The following is a 19,932-nucleotide window of genomic DNA, read 5'->3' as shown; positions in this document are numbered from 1 at the left end:
CATTCTAAGGAGCTGCATGGTCACCGATGGTATCTGTTCTTTCGGACATGTCCGGAAGGACAGATACCATCTCAGTATATATAATGATAAAAATACTTACCTTTTCTCATACATACTGGTGTAGTTTTGTTAATGAGCATGATCCTTCTAACCATGAAAGTTTGAGGGTCCTCAAGTACCCGCCTAGTTATTTATTGAAGCAATGCAAATGCTCCTTCGGAGACAGCGTAATTAGATATGTATTCTGTTTAGTTGCTTCAAACCGAGTTTAAATAAGAACTGTTTACTGTGTTATCTATTATAATGCAAGTTGGTTGATGCAAAGGCATAGAGACCCTGTATTAGGCAATGAAGTTATAGATTATGATCATTAGTAGGCGCATTGATTTAAATTCAGAATCATTTCAAGTTTCTCCCTGTTCAGTATGACTACTAGTTTCATGTGTGTCGGTATTTGGTTTTATAAACTGTTGCACCTTGTTCATTTAACGTACGTGTTGTTGTGGGGCACATGCTCCTGTTTACTTTTCCATTGATGGTTCCTGGAAAGGGCACGGCCGACTTCCTTCCCCGTCCTTCCCTAATCCGATGAGACCGATGACCTTGTTGTCTGGTCTCCTCCCCCAAAAATAAGCCAACAACTACTGCATTGGTCATTTGCTTATCAGACTTACTAGGTTAGGTTACTGTGCTGTAGTGTGAACAGATATAAGGGCAGAGTTTAGTGTGTGTGTGTGTGTGTGTGTGTGTGTGTGTGTGTGTCAAAGAAGGTTAAGTTAGCTTTAGCACTGCCTTCTGCTTTATCATTTTGCTTCACACAAGAACACCTAATTAGGCTGGCGACCTTCTGCTGGAGTATTTCGGAAACGAATCTCAGCTTGATTTCTCTATTTCCTTTACGTTAGCTCAGGATTACAACTTTCAAAAATTCCTCGCTGAGGTATAACATTAGCATCGATTGCCGTGTAAAGTGGTCGGTGATACCGTCACATACTGACGTCCATCGTAAGGGCGTCAGAAGAAGCGATGAAATTTGGGACAAAGGAGGTGTGATGACATTTTCATCTTGTAAGATGTCCACGGTGAGGCTGGACGGAATTGTGGTGAAATTTGGTGCCCTTTTTGTCAACATGCGTCAACGTCTTGTTCCCTGAAGCGTCGTCTAGCACGAGAATGACGTCCCAAGGCGCCACGCTTTTGCGTCATTGCAGAGGAAGATTGTAGGCACGTTTGATCACAATTTCAAACTTCTGCGTCGCAATGGCAGTTTCAAAAAAGTGACACTTTAATTGTGTTGCGCATATACATATTCTCACGAAGTACTCTTACATTATGTCGCGGGATATATTATATAGTACTCGTCTATGATGGGCAAGGGCATTTTCTATGTGCATCAAATATCGGAAATTTTACTGTACCGGTTACGTTTACTGTTACAAACCTTCCCTCTGTCACTAATTAGGAACGTAGCATCAAAAAAGTTATTGAATTGCAAAATGCATAAACTTTTATTTCTGTAATAATGTTATTTTATGCCATTATACAGTATTTTGATCTTATCTGAATTTTTTAATATTATCTTGACTATCATATTTTAATCTTGTTACAACTTTGGATTTTATATTATCCCGGCAATTATGGTTTCCCGTGGTCACACACGTCAAAGCATGTATGAAGTGTGATACACCTGTGATAATTGTCCTGTCGTTGATGATGGTTCAAAACCGAAAGCGATGCAAAATAAAATAACACTATTACAGACACCACAGTGTCATACATTTTTTTTAAATTTATACATGCTGTTGACCATCGCCTAAGCAAGATATTATTGGATTACATAGCTGTACATCGTCTATCAATTTCGGCGTCAAGTATAATTTGGCATGTTCTCATGATAAATCAGTCTCTAAACGTCGCAGCGTGAAGTCCAAGAGGGTCCAAACACGTTTTTAGTTTATGTGCGTGTCCACCAAGTGTCACCATCGATTCCACCTAGAATTTTTCACTGTGGCATCTATACATATTATGAAATTAGATGTGCGTATGTGTATGATCGTATATTCCACATCCCTCATAAACAACTGGACCGATTTCAAGGAACCTTGGTATACATATCCATACAGACAGGCAACGATTGCTGTGAGGGTAAGAACAACCTACCTGTCATGGTAGGAGGTACGACGTCATAAACAGTTAGATGAATGAAAAATTGCAGCATCATGCACGATCTTTAAAATTACTTGTATGCTACTAAATCTATTAGCAAAGTGTTTCGCTGGCAGTATTCACATACGCCACTGAAAGTACCTACACAAATGAATCTTTGTGTGACACTAAGACGAAGAAATATGATGTCATAAAAGCTGAGACGCGTGAAAAAATGCCACATGGTGCATGAAGTTTTGATACATTTATTCATTACTACTAAGACACTTACACAGTCGAGTCTACAAAATCCCTGACATCTGGCACCGCTTTTGACAGCATTCAACTGCGAAACGCGAACGACTAGAGTCGAAAATAACAGCCCTCTATGGAAATATGAAGAGGCGTTGCCATAGAGACGTTTACAAAATCACGCCGGAGCCACCCGAAGCAGCTGCACCCAGCGCACAGACACTGTTTCATTATATCAAAATACACGGGAGTGTAATTTTTTCGATATTACATTACAAATTTTTTTTGTTTTAGTTTCTAATAGAAAATTTGCAAAATGAATTGTCGGGTGCTGCTGGGCTTGTCAGCAAGTTCTTGTATAAAATTCCGTCTATGTACAAGCCGAGACACATTTGAGTAAGAATTGTAGTTTCAGGAACTTCGCTTTACCTTTACGTAAGAAGACTGAGACCACCGGATTGATGTGTGCTTCTCGTTCATCTGTGGTATGATTAATGTCAACTGGCAACAGCAACTTCGGGAAAGGAGAAATAAAGCGCCTACAGTGCAGTGAAACGTAAATAATCATATGAGATTGGTGATGCTTCGGACGACTATCCGTCTCCATCAGGCCGATCTGGAGAAAGCGTTGTTGCCAGTATAATGCGTATGCGTCCAGGAATCCAGCACGACTCTGCACCCATAGCACTCCAAGCTACAGACGTGGTCGGAAAGTACATACCTGTTCAGCAATTCATGTTTACTATCCTCATTAACTCTCTAAACAATTTAAGATAAATGTCGAGCTGTAAAGGTTACCAACGATACCCCTACTACTCTGTTCAATCCACAACTGAGCTTCATTTTTGATAACTGCGTCTTCGAAAGGCAATCGAAACCTAATTTTCCTCCTCTCCTTCTCCTCACACCTCTAGTAACAATCATTACTGACACTACATTCGAAATATATGTTTACATTTCGTACTGAAGCTAACTACAATTTATTCTCTGTTTTGTAGTACCCTGAACTTTTACAGGGAAATGTATTATGATAAGGGAGGGCAGAAGCAAATTTTAGTGGTGGTCTGCCGTCTGTTTAAACCGATGACGAAACGAGTATAGTAAGGCCTTAAAGCTTTTGTCTAGTGTTGAGACACCTGCCTAAGCTTTCGGCCTGGAGCCTGAAGATTATACTGAGGGTGTAAAGTTGTTGGTTCATCCCTTTTATTCGAGCGCTCAGCCAACCACACCTATGTCTTGTACTATGTTAATTCTTTCCACTGAACTTTTCTTCTTCCTGTACGTTTCAAAACTGAACAAATACGTGATTTTCGTATTTCTCTCTCTCTCTCTTTCTCTCTCTCTCTCTCTCTCTCTCTCTCTCCCTCCCTCTCCCGCCACCCTTCCCACTCTCTCTCTCTTGCTGTGTGTGTGTGTGTGTGTGTGTGTGTGTGTGTGTGTTTGTGTGTGTGTGTACATATTATTACTTTTATGCATTAATTTTTGTTGAAGTTTTGTTATTCTGCCACTTCCATCCACACTCATCTCAAAAATTTTTAAATGGGCTCTGAAGGACTTGCCATCGAGGGCCCAAAACAACAAATTCTCATCATAATTCATCATCATCGTCATAAATCATGATAATGGCAAGCATATACCATATTACAGGCTAGAGTTTTAATGCGGATTCGATATTTAACGTCATACATCGAATACGTATACGTTGCATAAGCAATCGAGACTTACGTCGCTCTCGGCCTCTGAAAAGTACCCAGTGTTCATTTCTCAGTTCTCCTGTGCTACTTCAAGATTTTCTTGGTTTTGTATGTCACTGTATAACGATGTAGCTTCTTTACGTTGCTGCTTTCCCTTTGTGTAATAGTAAAAAGTAACTGTGTAAGAATCACAATGCTGGTTAATGGTTCATCTGAGCCGTTACAGCTCGTATCTCACAACTTTATTAGAGTGAGAAAGCGAGAACAGGATATGGTTGTGGTAGTGATAAGTTCCTATGAGACCAAACTGCTGAGGCCACCGGTCCCTAGGCTTACATACTACTTACTTAAACTAACTTACGCTAGGGACAACACACACATGCCCTAGGGAGGAATCGAACCTCCGACGGGGACAGCCGCGCGAACCGTGGAAAGGCGCCTCAAACCACGGGATTATAACAGGAGATGAATTTATTCCTTTATTGGATTTCCCATACAGGGCACCTGTAGCTACTTTTCGAAGCATAAGATTGGTTGCGATATTACTAGAGCACACCTGCTCCTTCCGATCGGTCTTATGATGGGATGGACAGGGGTAATCATCCGAAGTACAACCAGTCCCCTTTCATTATCTAAGATTTCAGCACTTTTAGGTGTTATATTTCTCTTTCCATCGAGAGAATGCTAAGAAAGCCACTGCGAAATAATCCGAGACCAAATCACTGTCGTCACATTGTGGAGTCGCATAAAAACTAGAAATGTATTCCCCCTTGGAGATCACAGCACGAAGTTTAAGGGCTTTGATTTAGTTTGTAGAGAAGTCATGTTTTACTAAATGCTGAAATTGAGACATAACGTATGCCTATGTAATTCTGTTGTTAATATTTGTAGCCATTTTCCTCATTTACTAATAATAACTTCAATTATGTTTCATCATAAATGTACATATTTTCTACTGAAATTAATTGTGGAGTATCAAACATGTTTCGCCTATTCGTGCTAGGTACTTTCCGTGGTCTACAATTCACATAAAATTATGTACTTATAAGTATTTTGATGAAGGATTTGCAGTGATTCTTTCGAAGTTTACTTCGATCTAACTATTTATATTTACAATTAAATGTTTTTTTTCTTACATTCATTTTGTGTCTTGTTAATCCAGCCATTTGTCGTCCTACGTGGGATATGTGCGTAACGCACATTGTATAAGTTTTTTCCAGTAAATCCTTCTTTGCACGTAACCTACACTGTAGACAATTGCACATGCTTGCACTACTGTTGGTCCCATGCCGTAGAACTGACTGAGGAATCCTGGGAGAGAGGAGTGGGGTGTTGTGGTGGTGATGGAGAAAGCACTGTCTCCATGGTACAAGTGAATTTTTATTAACCTGTTTATGTTGTTATTTCATTTACTTTCTTTTTTCAATTTTTACATGTATTTTCATGGTAGACTGTGAATTAGTTTGAATTTTGGTTGCCCGTTTGGTCACTGAGAATATTTCCATTTTTATTTATGGCCTTCACCTGTATGAAATATTCTTCCTGTGAGTGAGCATTCTCTTTCTTTTGTTGTTATGGAACGAGACTGCCATTTCTGTTTTTATCCTAGAGTGATGGTGATTTTCTTTCATTAAACGTTCAGCACAAATGGAGTGGATACATTAATTCTCTACTGCCCTTATATGTTCTTTGTAATGTTAAATGACTTGCAGTCATCCCAATATATTTAGAATTGCAGCTATTCCTTGTTAATTCAAATATACTTGAACTGTAGTATTTATATTTCTCTTGTGTCATAGAGTTTAGTTTGTTTTGTAATGAGTCATTTGTCTTCAAAGATTTTTTTCGAAGATGTAATTAATTTTGCATGTGAGCTACACTATGTGATCAAAAGTATCCGGACACCTGGCTGAAAATTACTTAAAGTTCGTGGCGCCCTCCATCGGTACTGCTGGAATTCAGTATGGTGTTTGGCCCATTCGTAGCCTTGATGACAGCTTCCACTCTCGCAGGCATACGTTCAATTAGGTGCTGGAAGGTTTCTTGGGGAATGGCAGCCCATTCTTCACTGAGTGCTACACTGAGGAGGCGTATCGACGTCGGTCGGTGAGGCCTGGCACGAAGTCGGCGTTCCAAAACGTCCCAAAAGTGCTCTATAGGATTCAGGAGGCCGGTCCGTTATAGGGATGTTACTGTCGTGTAACCACTCCGCCACAGGCTGTGCCTTATGAACAAGTGCTCGATCGTGTTAAAGGATGCAATCGCCATCCCCGAATTGCTCTTCAACAATGGGAAGCAAGAAGGTGCTTAAAACATCAATGTAGGCCTATGCTGTGATAGTGTCACGCAAAACAACAAAGGGTGCTAGCCCCCTCCATGAAAAACACGACCACACCATAACACCACCGCATCCGAATTTTGTTGTGGGCACTACACACGCTGGCAGATGACGTTCAACTGGCATTCGCCATTACCACACCCTACCATCCGATCGCCACATTGTGTACCATGATTCGTCACTCCACACAACGATTTTCCACTGTTCAATCGTACAATGTTTATGCTCCTTTGGCATTTACCGGCATGATTTGTGGCTTGTGAGCAGCCGCTCGACCATGATATCCAAGTTTTCTTACCTCCCGCTTAACTTTCATAGTACATGCAGTGGATCTGATGCAGTTTGGAACTCCTGTGTGATGGTGTGAATTGATGTCTGCCTATTACACATTACGACCCTCTTCAACTGTCGACGGTCTCTGTTAGTTAACAGACGAGGTCGACCTGTACGCTTTTGTGCTGTACGTGTCCCTTCACGTTTCCACTTCACTATCACATATGAAACAATGGACGTAGGGATGTTTAGGTGTGTGTAAATCTCGCGTACAGACGTATGACACATGTGATACCCAATCACCTGACCACGTTCGAAGTCTGTGAGTTCCGCGAAGCCCCCATTCTGCTCTCTCACGACGGCTAATGACTATTGAGGATGCTGATATGGCACTAGGTGGCTGCACAATGCACCTAATATGAAAAACGTATGTTTTTTGCTGGTGTCCGGATACTTTAGATCAGGTAGTGTAGTTGTGGTATGTCATGGTGTGCCTTTTTTTGTTGAGGACTGCGTTTTCTGGTGTGAGTGTGCACAAACGGCAGTACTTAGGACTTAATTAAATGATTTGATTACGAACAAACTTATATGAAGAAACAGCTATAATTCTGTCTCCTCCGCAGCTCGTGATCTAGCGGCTAGCGTTGCTGCCTCTGGATCACGAGGTCACGAGTTCGATTCCCGGTCGGGTGGGGATTTTCTCAGCCCCGGGGACTGGTTGTTTTTGTTGTCCTCATCATTTCATCATCATCATCATCATCTTTTGTGACAGTGACTGGATTGAATTGTGAAAAAAATGGACTGTGTAAAAATTGGGACTTTTTACAGGCGCTGATGACCGCGTAGTTGAGCGCCCCACAAACCCATCATCGTCATCATCATCATCTGTCGTACTCACCATCTGCTTTGACATTGTTGCCGGCCGAAGTGGCCGTGCGGTTCTAGGCGCTACAGGCTGGAACCGAGCGACCGCTACGGTCGCAGGTTCGAATCCTGCCTCGTGCATGGATGTGTGTGATGTACTTAGGTTAGTTAGGTTTAATTAGTTCTAAGTTCTAGGCGACTGATGACCTCAGAAGTTAAGTCGCATAGTGCTCAGAGCCATTTTTTTTGACATTTTTAATGGACTATGCAGTCCACAGCACTAGCGATGGTGCCGTATTTTGAAACAGAAGAACAAGAGATTAATATCTACTTGGTGACAGGACCATTGAAGGAGGACCATGGCGTCAGAAGAAATGATCTTGCGGCACGCGGAGGAAGGAGGCAGTGCGCATGAGACACAGAAATAAGATCAAATTCCTCGCTTTGCCTTACTTCAACGTTAGTTTATCTGCAAATTAGAACCTGATGAAATGGCACATTGCGTTTTTCATACGAATATAAGAGATCACATTATGTGAAAATAACCTCAAAAATTCCATTAAGAATACGGTATCATTCTGGTGTGTATCACTTGGAAGTTTCTAGTGACAGTGTTCCAACTCCGCTTCAAACACGGAACGTCCTTCGACAGCAATAAAGTGAATCACCGCTGTGTGAATTCCGGACAGAGAAAAAGTCATGCAAATACTTGATTTCACTTTTCATTTCGTTCCATGGCTCGTCCCTGATCTTGGTGTGACAATGACCTCTGAAGTCACATCGGAAGGCGCCGCTATATCTCAGTGTACGTAGCCTATGTGAAAATTTAATCATTTATTGCTGGTGCATTTTTGCACAAGTACTGCAACTAAAAACAGTTTTAAGTCATTCTTCCTAGGTATTTGAAAATTAATGTGGAAAGATATAGAGATATTGATACCTACACACATATGTTGAAAGCAACCTGGCGGACTGCATTGTTGTACGGCGTTTAGTACAAACAGTCCCTAGTGATACCATTGCATACACACATGATCTCGAATTCCAGACTGTCAGTATTTGATTCTCTCTAATTAACGATCACACTCCGCTTCCTCGCCGGTTGGAATTCTTCCTGGAGGTTCGTGTGTTGTGTCTTAAAGTTCGATCTAGCGAACGGACATAATCCTTAGTAGAGTGCAGAGCACTCTTTTTTGAACTGGGTTTTATATTCCACCTAAGAAGCGACGGATCTGTAAATCTTCATTTTTTTTTAATTGACAGTACCCACAACAAACACTGTTGAGGCTTTCGGGAATCAGGATGTAGTTGTCACGTCTCTGAGACACGTGCATCCTTGAACTGCGGCGAAATATTGAGGCTGAGAATTCATTTCGTGATTCGATTCAAAATCATTCTAAAAAATTCATCAGGCTTCTCAGCAATTTGCTGACATCCTCGATTTGTAAGCTGTACTATCGGACATCGTCGTCTTCCTTGTAAAATATTTCGGTGCCGTGACTCGCTACCTTGGAACTGATCGTCTGGTATACTTCCTTCCGATCCATCCAGCTATCTGTTTCATGTAGTACCTGATGCAAGGCGACGAGTCAAGCCACCGAAAGACCAGGCAAGGAAGAAGACGACAGAGATGAAAGCCGGATGTAGTCTACTATGCGGTGCTTACTATTTCTTAGGGTAGCAGCTTTGGGGCGGAAAGCACAAAGGCGTTTACGTTTCGCAACATAATGTAACACGAGTCTTCACGTGACACACATTCCGCTTTAGACGCATTGGCTCTCGTGTGTAGTTACTCTCACAACGGCTGCTAATACGATTGGAGCAACAAGCGAAACTTATTACTGTGTAGGGATAAATAGAGCCAATGAGTTCCTGACATCAAAATACACAGAAAGCAGTCCCGCTTACTCTCGGAGAGTTTGTCGATGTTTTTAAGCTCACCTTCATTTACTGAAATGCTAAATTTTTAACTTTTGAAGAAAGAGAGCTGATACTTTGAAAACAAATTGTTATGTCCTCAGTTTATCTCATGCTGTAAGGTTAATATTTACTTGATTACAGTGATATTCAACAAACACAATAATTACTTACATCTACAATTACCAAAATTATTTACAATACGCTACTGTCTGTGATGAAGTTTTGAGTGAACATCGCCACTTGCTATGTAGGTAATTGAACACTGAAATCGTCGAATCTACACTTTCAGACAATTTGTAGAAACACTGGATATTGCGGTAAAATCCCTTTTTAATTTTTGTTCATTTTTTTCTAAATTTACATTTCAAATGTAATTCCGAATTCCGTGCCTTATGAAACACAATAGTTTGTCCAATACTTTTGCACCAGAGTAAACAATTCCACCTACAGGTGCCGGACAAGAATACGGAAACACTGAGAAAAATGAATGCTAAAACGTAAATGTAGTTACTAGTCAAGCCTGTTGGTTGCGCCGTTGTATTGACCACGAACGGCAAGTGTGCCAAGTCCTCAGTATGTTGGAAGTATCAGTCGTTGGCAGAACAGTGTATATCACGCCGGAGCTACTAGTCAACCACAAGATTATAGCACCTAGGAGGGGGAGGGGGGGGAGGGGAGGGCGCTTCTGTTAGTTCTGTTAGCTTATGGCGAGTTTTTATCGTGACATTTCACGAGGACACACTGAACCGCTCAGTAGCATGCGCACAACTGTCTAGACGTCATTGACAGTGCAATGTGCTTCCCTCAGTCATCACCGTGCTCGCTTAATGTAACGTCACTGTGTGTTTCTGATCGTAGTCACGGGCTGCCAAGTGTAATAGAGTACCGTGGTGCGGTAGCAAGTCAATTCGACTGTGGGAAAATTGTTGGTGTTTTTATGGTGGATGCGTCCATAAGCAAAGAAGCAAAGTGTCTGGTGTTTTAAGAGGCACCATGATTTCCCAGGACTGGAACATGGCCGGAGTTTGGTAATGATTTGGGCAGCCGTATCGTGGTATTCCACAGCGCCATCGGTACCCTGCAAGGTCACCTTACTGCCAAGGATTATTTGGCTGATCAGGTTCAACTCATGGTACAGTGTTAATTCTCCAACTGTGATGCCGTGTTCCAAGACACCAGAGCCCCTGTGCACAAAGCTGCAATTGTCCAGGACTAGGTTTTTAAGCATTAAGGTGGATTCTTGCATCTCCCCTGGTGACATTATTGTTCATAATTTTTTAAAAAAATTTGTAAATATTTTATTGAAACTGTCAAAGCAGAAGTAGAGACATCTTGTTTGAAGCAAAATCGATACTGAAACTCTTTGATAAGATTAAAGTGAATGTACATATTAAGAAAAAGGGTGTAATATTTACTTTTAAATATTAAAAAGATATCTATTTGTTATAATTATTAAATGTAAAAAGGTGCTTTAATATAATTATATATGTAACAGTTACTGGCACTCACTTAGGGCTGTATGAGATATGTGTAGTATAAAAGATGGAGTAGTTCCGTCAGGAACGGAAAGCTGTGAAAGCGTAGGAAAAGGTGGGAGCGGAAACGTTTGGCGCGCTTTGGCGGGCACGAACAAAGTCAGTTGGTGGCCAGTAATCTAAAAGGCAGCACGTACAGCGCCATATTGTTGCATCTTGCCTCGGTTGGAAACTGCAGTTTATCACGGCCTGGTATGGGGAGAAAAACGGGCTATTGATTATAAGATGGATCATCGCTATGAAGAGGAAATAAGTCCGACATGGATAACAGCTCTTGGCCGTTCTGATACTAATGCAGTTTTTGCCACCAAAGCCATCGTCGCTGATCACAGCTTATAGGACACGAAATTTTATCTATGTATTATAGTGTGTGCCAGGAAGTTGAAATGTGCTTTAAGAATAATAACCATAATCCAAATTAACAATTGTGTCCATCTGGTAACTTATCCCGCTCATAATCCAAGCAGGATCCTAACCTGGTAAATGAAGATTTCGAGTGACCTGTATTCAGCCAAGACTGTGAAATCTTTAATATATTGTTGGCAAATCAGTGATTAATCAGTGAAATAATTGATGGAAAGAATAACTGAGAATTTCATAATTAACATTGCTATTATTTCTGTGTTAAAATGATTACTTAAGGTTATGCCACATTCAGAGACCACATTAGATATATTGTTTGCTGCTTTCACATTACGTATTAATGAAAGGAAATACTAAGTTGATGATTGAGGGTGATAAATAGTAACGGTAAACGGTTATAGTGAATCAGTGAAATGTTGAGTACCAAATATGTTGATGTAGAACCCCCCCCCCCCCCTGTCCAAATTTACTTTTGTTTTCATGAAATCAGTCTGTTTGTTTAAGCAATTGGGTGCTGTAGTTTTGTTTCGAGCGGATAAACTTTTCTTGTATTTCTGAACCATCTTTTATCTAAATCTAAAGTGAAGTCTGCTAGGTAAGTAGGTAGTTGCAATCTTTTCTGCTGGCCTACTCAGCTTCATTATGTGTGCCTCATTAGACTGACGAAGAATAGTGTACCACCAACCACATATATCGTTATCGATGCAGAGTAGTAGTCTAACTACTGCCATTTGCCATACCCCTGAACTAATGACTTATTTGAAGAAACGAGTTAAAGTCTGATGCTTATTCCATAGGTTAACACACGCGGTTATTACACTTATTTTTGTGGTTTTGCTGTCCGGATGGGTAGCTGTATTTCTGTTTGTTACATTGCTTATTATTAACAGTATAGTATAAGAATATTACAGTTGGTTTTGTATGACAGTATGTTTTGTAAACCAATTCAGAGAATACAAAATACACGCAAGTATTACATCTGGTTTTACATATCAGGACAGTAAATAACACACACCTTATTGAGTCTTTGATGTTTACTTTGGACAGATGGGTGCGTGATCGCTGTCCACCTCCCGTATCGTTACCCTGAAGCTGTCACTATGTAGCAGGAAGCATGGTATAAGAGTCCCTCGAAAACCACAGGACCTATATTTATCCACTTCGAGACGGTTGGAAGATGTTTTGTAAGCCAACTGTTTTCCTACACAGCATTAAGCTTGGTAATGTGTTGTGCATTTGCTGTTTCCATATTTTCGTCCAGCCCCGGCAGACAAGAAAGCAAGGAAGCAAGAAAATTATTTTTCCTCGTATTGTGGTTGTTCATTTCAGAGATACGCTGAAACTGAATTTACTGGGAAGAAGAAAACTGCAAGGTAGTAATTCTACATACAAATGAGTGTATGACTTCCAGAATCCTTAGATGTTAGTCAGCACATCAGGCTCACCTTACCTTATGCTGCCTGCAGAGAGCTTTTTCAGCCTCACAATGTCGTGGATTCGGCGTTCTGCGGTATGCAGTGAAACACTGGTGGTCATTTAACTCAACCTTTATTGTTATGGCGGGTGGGAAGGGAATGGGGTCAGGGCAGTGGTAGTTCCGAAAATAGGGAGTGGGTGGCACACGCTGTAATTAAACCTCGCAGCGGAAGTATCCAGGGCAGTGGAGCTCATTTACAACAAGAATTACCAGTAAAGATCGTGGATACCAAATAACAGACATACATTGCAATAATTATACACTACTGCAACTTTATACTCCGTACACACAGCTGTGGTTACAGACAAATAGCAATTAATGCACGAAACAATCATTTTCGCCTTCGATATTTCACTGAGTTCATCACCATTACAACTGTCTTTATTGCTTATTTTCACATTAATCCTTCTTGCAAATAGAAACTTAATGGAAGCACACAGATCGCTGAATACACCGCCGTCCTGAAGAACACACTCTGAGCGAATAACACACACGTTTGTTTCAAGAGCCCACTGACCACTCGCCTCCGAAGGCAAAACTGGAAACTTCAAATAACTTCAAGCGTAAAATGTTTCGTTTATTATCTTTGGTCACTACAACAGTTCCTTGAACAACTGCGCACTTTGGTTTCATGTCTTTGGGAGCACGACTAGATTAGTTCAAGTGTCTCCATTACGCGATCCAGCAAAACAACTGCAACGTTATCTTCTTTTACACAAATTTCGCTTGCTTTAAATCACTAAGAATATTTTGTGTCACAGCTGGATTGAGCTGATTCTTGTTTGTGTACAGCATGTGAATAAGTTTATATATGGCGTCGACAAGAGAAAGAAAAAAAGTCGTATACTTGATGTCCACTTCTACATTCTGCTGTGTATAAAAATAGCTCACGTGTACAAAAGGATACAACAAGAACACCAATTTGGTTAAACATTTCTCTCCACATTTAGAAACTTTTAAACAATGCTTGATCATGTTGTTAGCAAGTAATATTACTGTCATTAAGAATGGATTTATAGGTGGGTATCATATTCAGTGTGTATCTGTGACAGCTGTGAGAAGGAGAAGTCGTCATTATTTCCAACACAGTTTGTTACATCGGCACGTTCTACTCCCGCTTTCATTGCCCAAAATAGAACAGCAAGAAAGTCACACGCAAGCTGGTAGCGAGTCTTCCTTGCATGCTCCAGTATGGCAATAAGTAGTCATTTAAATGCAAGGGGAATGAGATAATAGGAGGAGATAGCGGCGAGTAGAGCACCTCTGCTTGCTAAGGTTCCGAAGTACGGGGCATCCAACAATTTCGCGTTGTGCAGGTTACTGACAATAGGGAAATATAATGGTCCATTTTTTTCTAGTTTATGAATCTGACATTGCACACAATACAGTCTGCAGTTCAAGACAATTTTCCAGATACAGTGACAGCATTTGCACCAATGCATGGATAGAGATACAATTTCTCGGTCTGAAGTACTGTCACAACTAACCACTAAAACTTCTCTGTATTCATAGAACTTACGATACAACAGTACGAATGTTTTCTATACACTGACAAATATTATACAAAGTGTAGTTCCTTTTTGTTCAATCATTCACAGAGTTTTAATCATTGAATGTCATCTTTCCCTGTGTAATCATTTGGTACACAAAGTTACAGCACAATGGGATTTAGGATTCTGTGATCTCCTACTTGATGTGTACGTGACTTTTTAACGATGAGGTTAAGCCAGAAGCTGTAACTGATTTTTGGGAACTTTACGAGAAGTACTACGTAACATGGATAACTCATAAGAAAGCACCTACAAAGAGAACTATATTAATACGAAGATTAATAAATATTAGGTTTTTGTCAGATGCAGAAGTTTATTGTTTTATTCGGTAAATGAATTGATTTTTAGTTTTGTATTTTTCCTGAAACACATTTTAAACTAAAATATAAATATTCGAAATATGTTATGGAGAACAAATTGTTCTCTTCGTCATAGTTGTATTGTCTGTATAGTTATCGAACATCTTTTGCCTGTGTGTCTGAGCAATTAACTTGGCTTACACGTACATAGATCTGATACCAGATGTGGAATGTTTCACGGAACACAGTCGTACATAGCTTATGTGAAACATATATCAAATGTCACATATGCAATCACGTACTGTGCTTTCTGCTAAACGATCTTTTTCCTTAGATTTCTACAGAGTGGAAATTTTACATTTAAGCAGTTTAAAATGAGTAAATCATAAGAACTTCATCCGAGGCGCCGTGAACATTGTGCATCAACGATGTTATAAATACCGTTGTCTAATAATATTTTCTGTCAAAAATAATCTACCTCGAGGGAAATGCTAATATAATATTACTAAGAAAATGATAATTAAGTCTCCAGAATTTCAATAATGTAATACTTAAAAGATGGATATAGGCAAATAATCAAAGCTTCATACGCAGCACGTTAAAGAGAAATACCGTGAACAAAGTTGATCTTCCCCTTTCTTCAGATGAGCGTCAGCATAGCCCATACCAATGGTAACATTATAAGTGAGAGGCTGAGAACATCAATATTTATATGGCACTTATATGTATTAGAACTATGCAATTTTGCTGGTTTTAAAGGCGTCAGTTGGTAATAATACGATATAAAAAAAGGAAATATGCCTAGAGATTTAGTTAATGCAATCCGAGATGAATTTTCTTTTAAACATGAAAATTAGGTGTATTACTGCAAAGTAAAACTGCTGTACAAGTGTAGAATGTGTCCTGAGCCATAAATTTTCCTTAGGTTCACGTGTGTTTCAAGCCTTTTCAGTAAGCTCACATGCCTGTGGAGACGATTTACTTAAATCGTCTCGACAGGCACGTGAGCCTGCTGCAAATGATTTTTTATTTGACTAGTGAAAATTTGCGTGTTATATTGAGGTTGGTATGAAGCTGAATAAGGTGACTGATTTCCATGGCACTAATAAGTGTAGTTAAAAAAAGTAGGGAAATACCACAAACGTATCAGAGCAGTTATTTCACAGGAAATATGACCAGTATATTTTCATTTACGTGCATAATCAGAGAGGATAACTGAGCTATTTTAGTGGCGAATAACCCTTCATATCAACTCACATGTACAGTGACATTATTCAGGGCGGCCGAATGTGGCATTATTTACTGGAGAGCATTTCTCGTGGAAGAAGAGTGAGATTAACTGATTATTCCCTATTAAAATATTAAGACTTCACTGTGTACTGTAATGTCAAGAGCTACGTTCAGTTACCTTACCGGAAACTGATGGTAAAATACTTGTTATGACTATCTTTGGTACGGCTTATAAAATTATAATGTAAAACTCTTTCACGCCAGTTAAATTATGGGACTGCATAGTACCACACTTGAGCACCCTGTGGATTTGTTTCTTCATCACCATACACAATATTTAGTCCAAAAACATTGCTACCAAATCACGAAAACCTGAACTCCTGTTCAGATGTTCAGATAAAATATCAGTGTAACCAATAGCGTCGCAGTGTTGACTAGCTGCCTGGATCACTGTGCAAATTAGTATCTGGAAAAGATATAAGAGTGTCACGAAATGACAGTCGCGTGGTGGAGCACTAACACACCTCAGTGATACTGCACGCCATCAGGTTACCTAATGACACTGATTAACGTCCGGTTGTGACACTGAATCTGAAGAGCTGCCGGTCGACCACTCGTGAAATTGCAACGATTGCAGGATTACAGAATGAAGGTTAGCTCACGATGAGTATGTGATATCTACCGGCCTGCGTGATCACTGCCCGCCGTCTTGATGTTACGACGTCTGTAGACCCGAAGTTACTGCTCACATTCAGGAAAAGATTCAAGGATGATAGGTCCACACGAGCACTGCACATGTCACTGGTGAAGTTACGACGTTGACTGGTCCGCAGGATCATCGCTCGGCCACTGGTGACGTTGCGACGTGACAGGCTCACCGTGCTGCCGGCGACTTGGCGTGAGGGCCCGGAGAGAGCGACACCAGGCCGGCGGCCATGTTGTTATTCAGGTCTCCAGGCGCAGCCCCTCGCAAACCAGCCTGCGTCGACCCAGGCTGCGAACAATGCAATGAAAATGTCACTTCTTTGTCGTTCTTAATACCTTAGTAGAATATCTGGGCAAGTATACACTACACACGACTAGATGCAAACAATGTACTGTAAACTAATGCGAACTGATTGCTACAAAGACAGTTCAAGAGTGAAGCGTATCCGAATGGGACGGTGTTAGGCAAAGGCACATCATTGTTGTGAGGATACTCCAGCAGATGTGAAGGTGTGAGGATGGGGCGTGAGTCGTGCTTGGGTAGCTCATTTGGTAGAGCACTTGCCCGTAAAATGCAAAGGTCCCGAGTTCGAGTCTCGGTCCGGCACACAGTTTTAATCTGCCAGGAAGTTTCATATCAGCGCACACTTCGCTGCAGAGTGAAAATCTGATTCTGGATCCAATTTATTTTCCATCGTTATGATATCTTTGTATGAGGGTTGGAACTTAAATAGTGCCGACTATTTATTCACAACCGATGCAAAAGAGTTACATGTTTGCACCTGTTACTGTCCTTCAAAGTAGTCACCAGCGTTGTGCAGAATCCGTTGCCAACGATGTAGAAGGCGTTGTATACCGTTAGCAGAGCCCGTTCTGTTGGTGGTGCGAATGGAGCGATCTACTGCCTGTCGAATCTCTGGAACAGTTCTGAAGTGAATGCCACGAAGCCAAAACTGAAACGCCAGTCCAACCAATTGCGTCATTATTGGTCGCCGCGAAAGTCGAAAGTGCGTCAGAGCCCCAGTATGGTGAAAGTTATGGTGATTCACGTGTGGGACTGTGACGGTGTTATCCTAACGCGTTACGTTCCTCCACGGCAGACCGTCAATGCACAGTATTACTGTTCGTTTTTGGAGCATCACCTGCGACCAGCTTTGGGAAAGAAGGGGCGACACTTTCTGTGCAACCCACCATCATTTTCCTCGACAATGCGCGGGCGCATACAGCTCAAGCTGTGGCTGCTCTGATCGGTCGATGGGACTAGTAAGTACTATACCATCCACCATACTCCCCGGACTTAAGTCCTTGTGACTTTGATTTGATTCCGAAGATGAAGGAACTACTTTGTGGGATTCGCTTCAGGACTGTTAAAGAGATTCGACAGCCAGTAGACCGCTCCATTCGCACCACCAATAGAACAGGCTCTGCTAACGGTATATTATGCTTACCACGCCGCTGGCAACGGGTTCTACACAACACTTGCGACTACTTAGAAGGACGGTAACAGGCGCAAACATGAAACTCTTTTGTATCGGTTGTGAATAAATAGTTGCCACTATTTAAGTTCCAAACCTCGTAGTATGCTGTTACTTTCTTGAGAGGCAAAATTAAATTTTTCCACATAATCTCCGTCCCTTTACACTGCTTTACGTAGCCTTAGAGCAAATGCCTATATACCTGCGTGCATCAATCAGGACCACCACATTTGAAAGACTGTTTAGCAGCCTTCACAAGGGAATCATCATTTTCTAATCCCGTTCCGCAAAAGGATTCCTTCAGTTTACCGAGTCAGGTCAGGGCTGTAGGAGGGTGTTTCAGTGTTGTCCACCTAAGCTTCTTGATCTCCGAGGTAGTTTTCTCGCTGGCATGTGGCTGGGCTTTGTCTGGCAACATCAAAATGTAGCATTTTTGCCGATGTTGTCGAACGCGACGCATTCGACATTAAGTTTTTTTAAGGGTTGCCATATATGCGTCAGAACAGATGGTGGTTCAGTGTGGCATGATGTCCACAAATAACAGTCCTCCTGAAATTAAAAAAAAAAAAAAAAATCGCTTTCCCTGTTGATGGCGCTTTTTGCTTCTTCTTTTTCGCCGAGTGTGCATGATGCCATCCCATCGATAGCCTTCCCGTCTCCGATTCAAAGTAATCCAACAGTGTTCTATCTTTCGTCGTAATTCTTGCAAGGAAGTCATCTTCAGAATTCTCGTAAAATTTCAAAAGTTCGGTACACACAGTCTTCCGCTTTTTTTTTCTTTTGTGGACCTCTGTCAACATCTCGGGACCCACCTTTATCAACTTCAATCGTCTCAATACTCCACACATACACTCTTCTCCTATTCCAGCTTGGTTTGACGGTTCGTTTCTTGTTATGCGTTTGTCAGCCAGGGCAAGACTGTGAATACGTCGTACAACGTGAGCACTCCATACTGCTCGGGAGGTCACGAGTATTGGCGTCCCCTCTTTCGCCAAATACTCTGCTGGCTCTACTATTAACTGCACTGCGATCAACAGCCTCATCTGTATACACCTTCTTCACTCTTTTGGGAATATTATTCACTGTCTCCTTCTCACAACATAAGAACTTCAGAACAGCACTCTGCCCCAGACGATTATCATTTGCAGCAACCATCTGAACGGAGTGCTACGACAGCTCCACTTGCGGAAACAGGTTGAACTAAATTTAAATACTAGTGGGAAGGAAGTTTCTCTGACCTCTGTGAATAGCAAAGATGAAGAAAAAGAATTCTGAATTTCTTTTGGAGTGACCCATGCGTTATAATGTTTGAGCATTACGTCTCACCGAAAAAAATGTTTTCATTCATTTAGCGAAATCGACTATCTGAGCTAAAGAAGAAGGTCTTAACAACGAGCGCAGAACTGTTCAGTGAGCCGTGCGTGATTCCGATATGTATCTGAAGGTATCGAGTGCGCGATTTTACCCTGTTTCTTTGTTATTAAGCAAATGCCTCCGTATCACCTCGGTTTCAGTTTTTGCTAGCTATCCATTGGCAGATTCTGTCGGTTATGTGGGACAGGGAAGCTACAACCAACTGCAGGAATTGATCAGCATTCTGCGAGAGTCTTCTTTGCCAGTCTGTCAGTTACAGGGCTGCGAAATACGAATCTCGAATCGGCCTTCATACTGTGTCTGCTGCGTTGTATCTACAGAAATTTTAGGCAGCGTAGACTAGCTGAGCTATATGGACTTGTTTGGAGAGCATATTAATGTGAAAACAGTACCTGAAACTGTTTGGTGTTCTCTATTGTACCTTGGAGTTCTTATGCG

General features: G+C 41.1%; 1 protein-coding gene across 1 annotated transcript in view; it reads right to left on the bottom strand.

The window, feature by feature from the left end:
• Positions 1-12,915: 12,915 nt before the first annotated feature.
• Positions 12,916-19,932, bottom strand: part of LOC126475279 (LIM domain only protein 3-like) — a 343,614-nt gene continuing 336,597 nt past the window's right edge. Inside the window, exon 6 of the mRNA XM_050103035.1 lies at positions 12,916-16,934. Within this exon, the coding sequence (XP_049958992.1) occupies positions 16,815-16,934 (120 nt within the window). The 3' untranslated portion in view covers positions 12,916-16,814. The remainder of the gene's footprint in view (positions 16,935-19,932) is intronic.

This window comes from Schistocerca serialis, chromosome 4, assembly GCF_023864345.2.
Source record: "Schistocerca serialis cubense isolate TAMUIC-IGC-003099 chromosome 4, iqSchSeri2.2, whole genome shotgun sequence".
Taxonomy (NCBI): domain Eukaryota; kingdom Metazoa; phylum Arthropoda; class Insecta; order Orthoptera; family Acrididae; genus Schistocerca; species Schistocerca serialis.
This window is presented reverse-complemented; position numbering and strand designations above follow the sequence as displayed.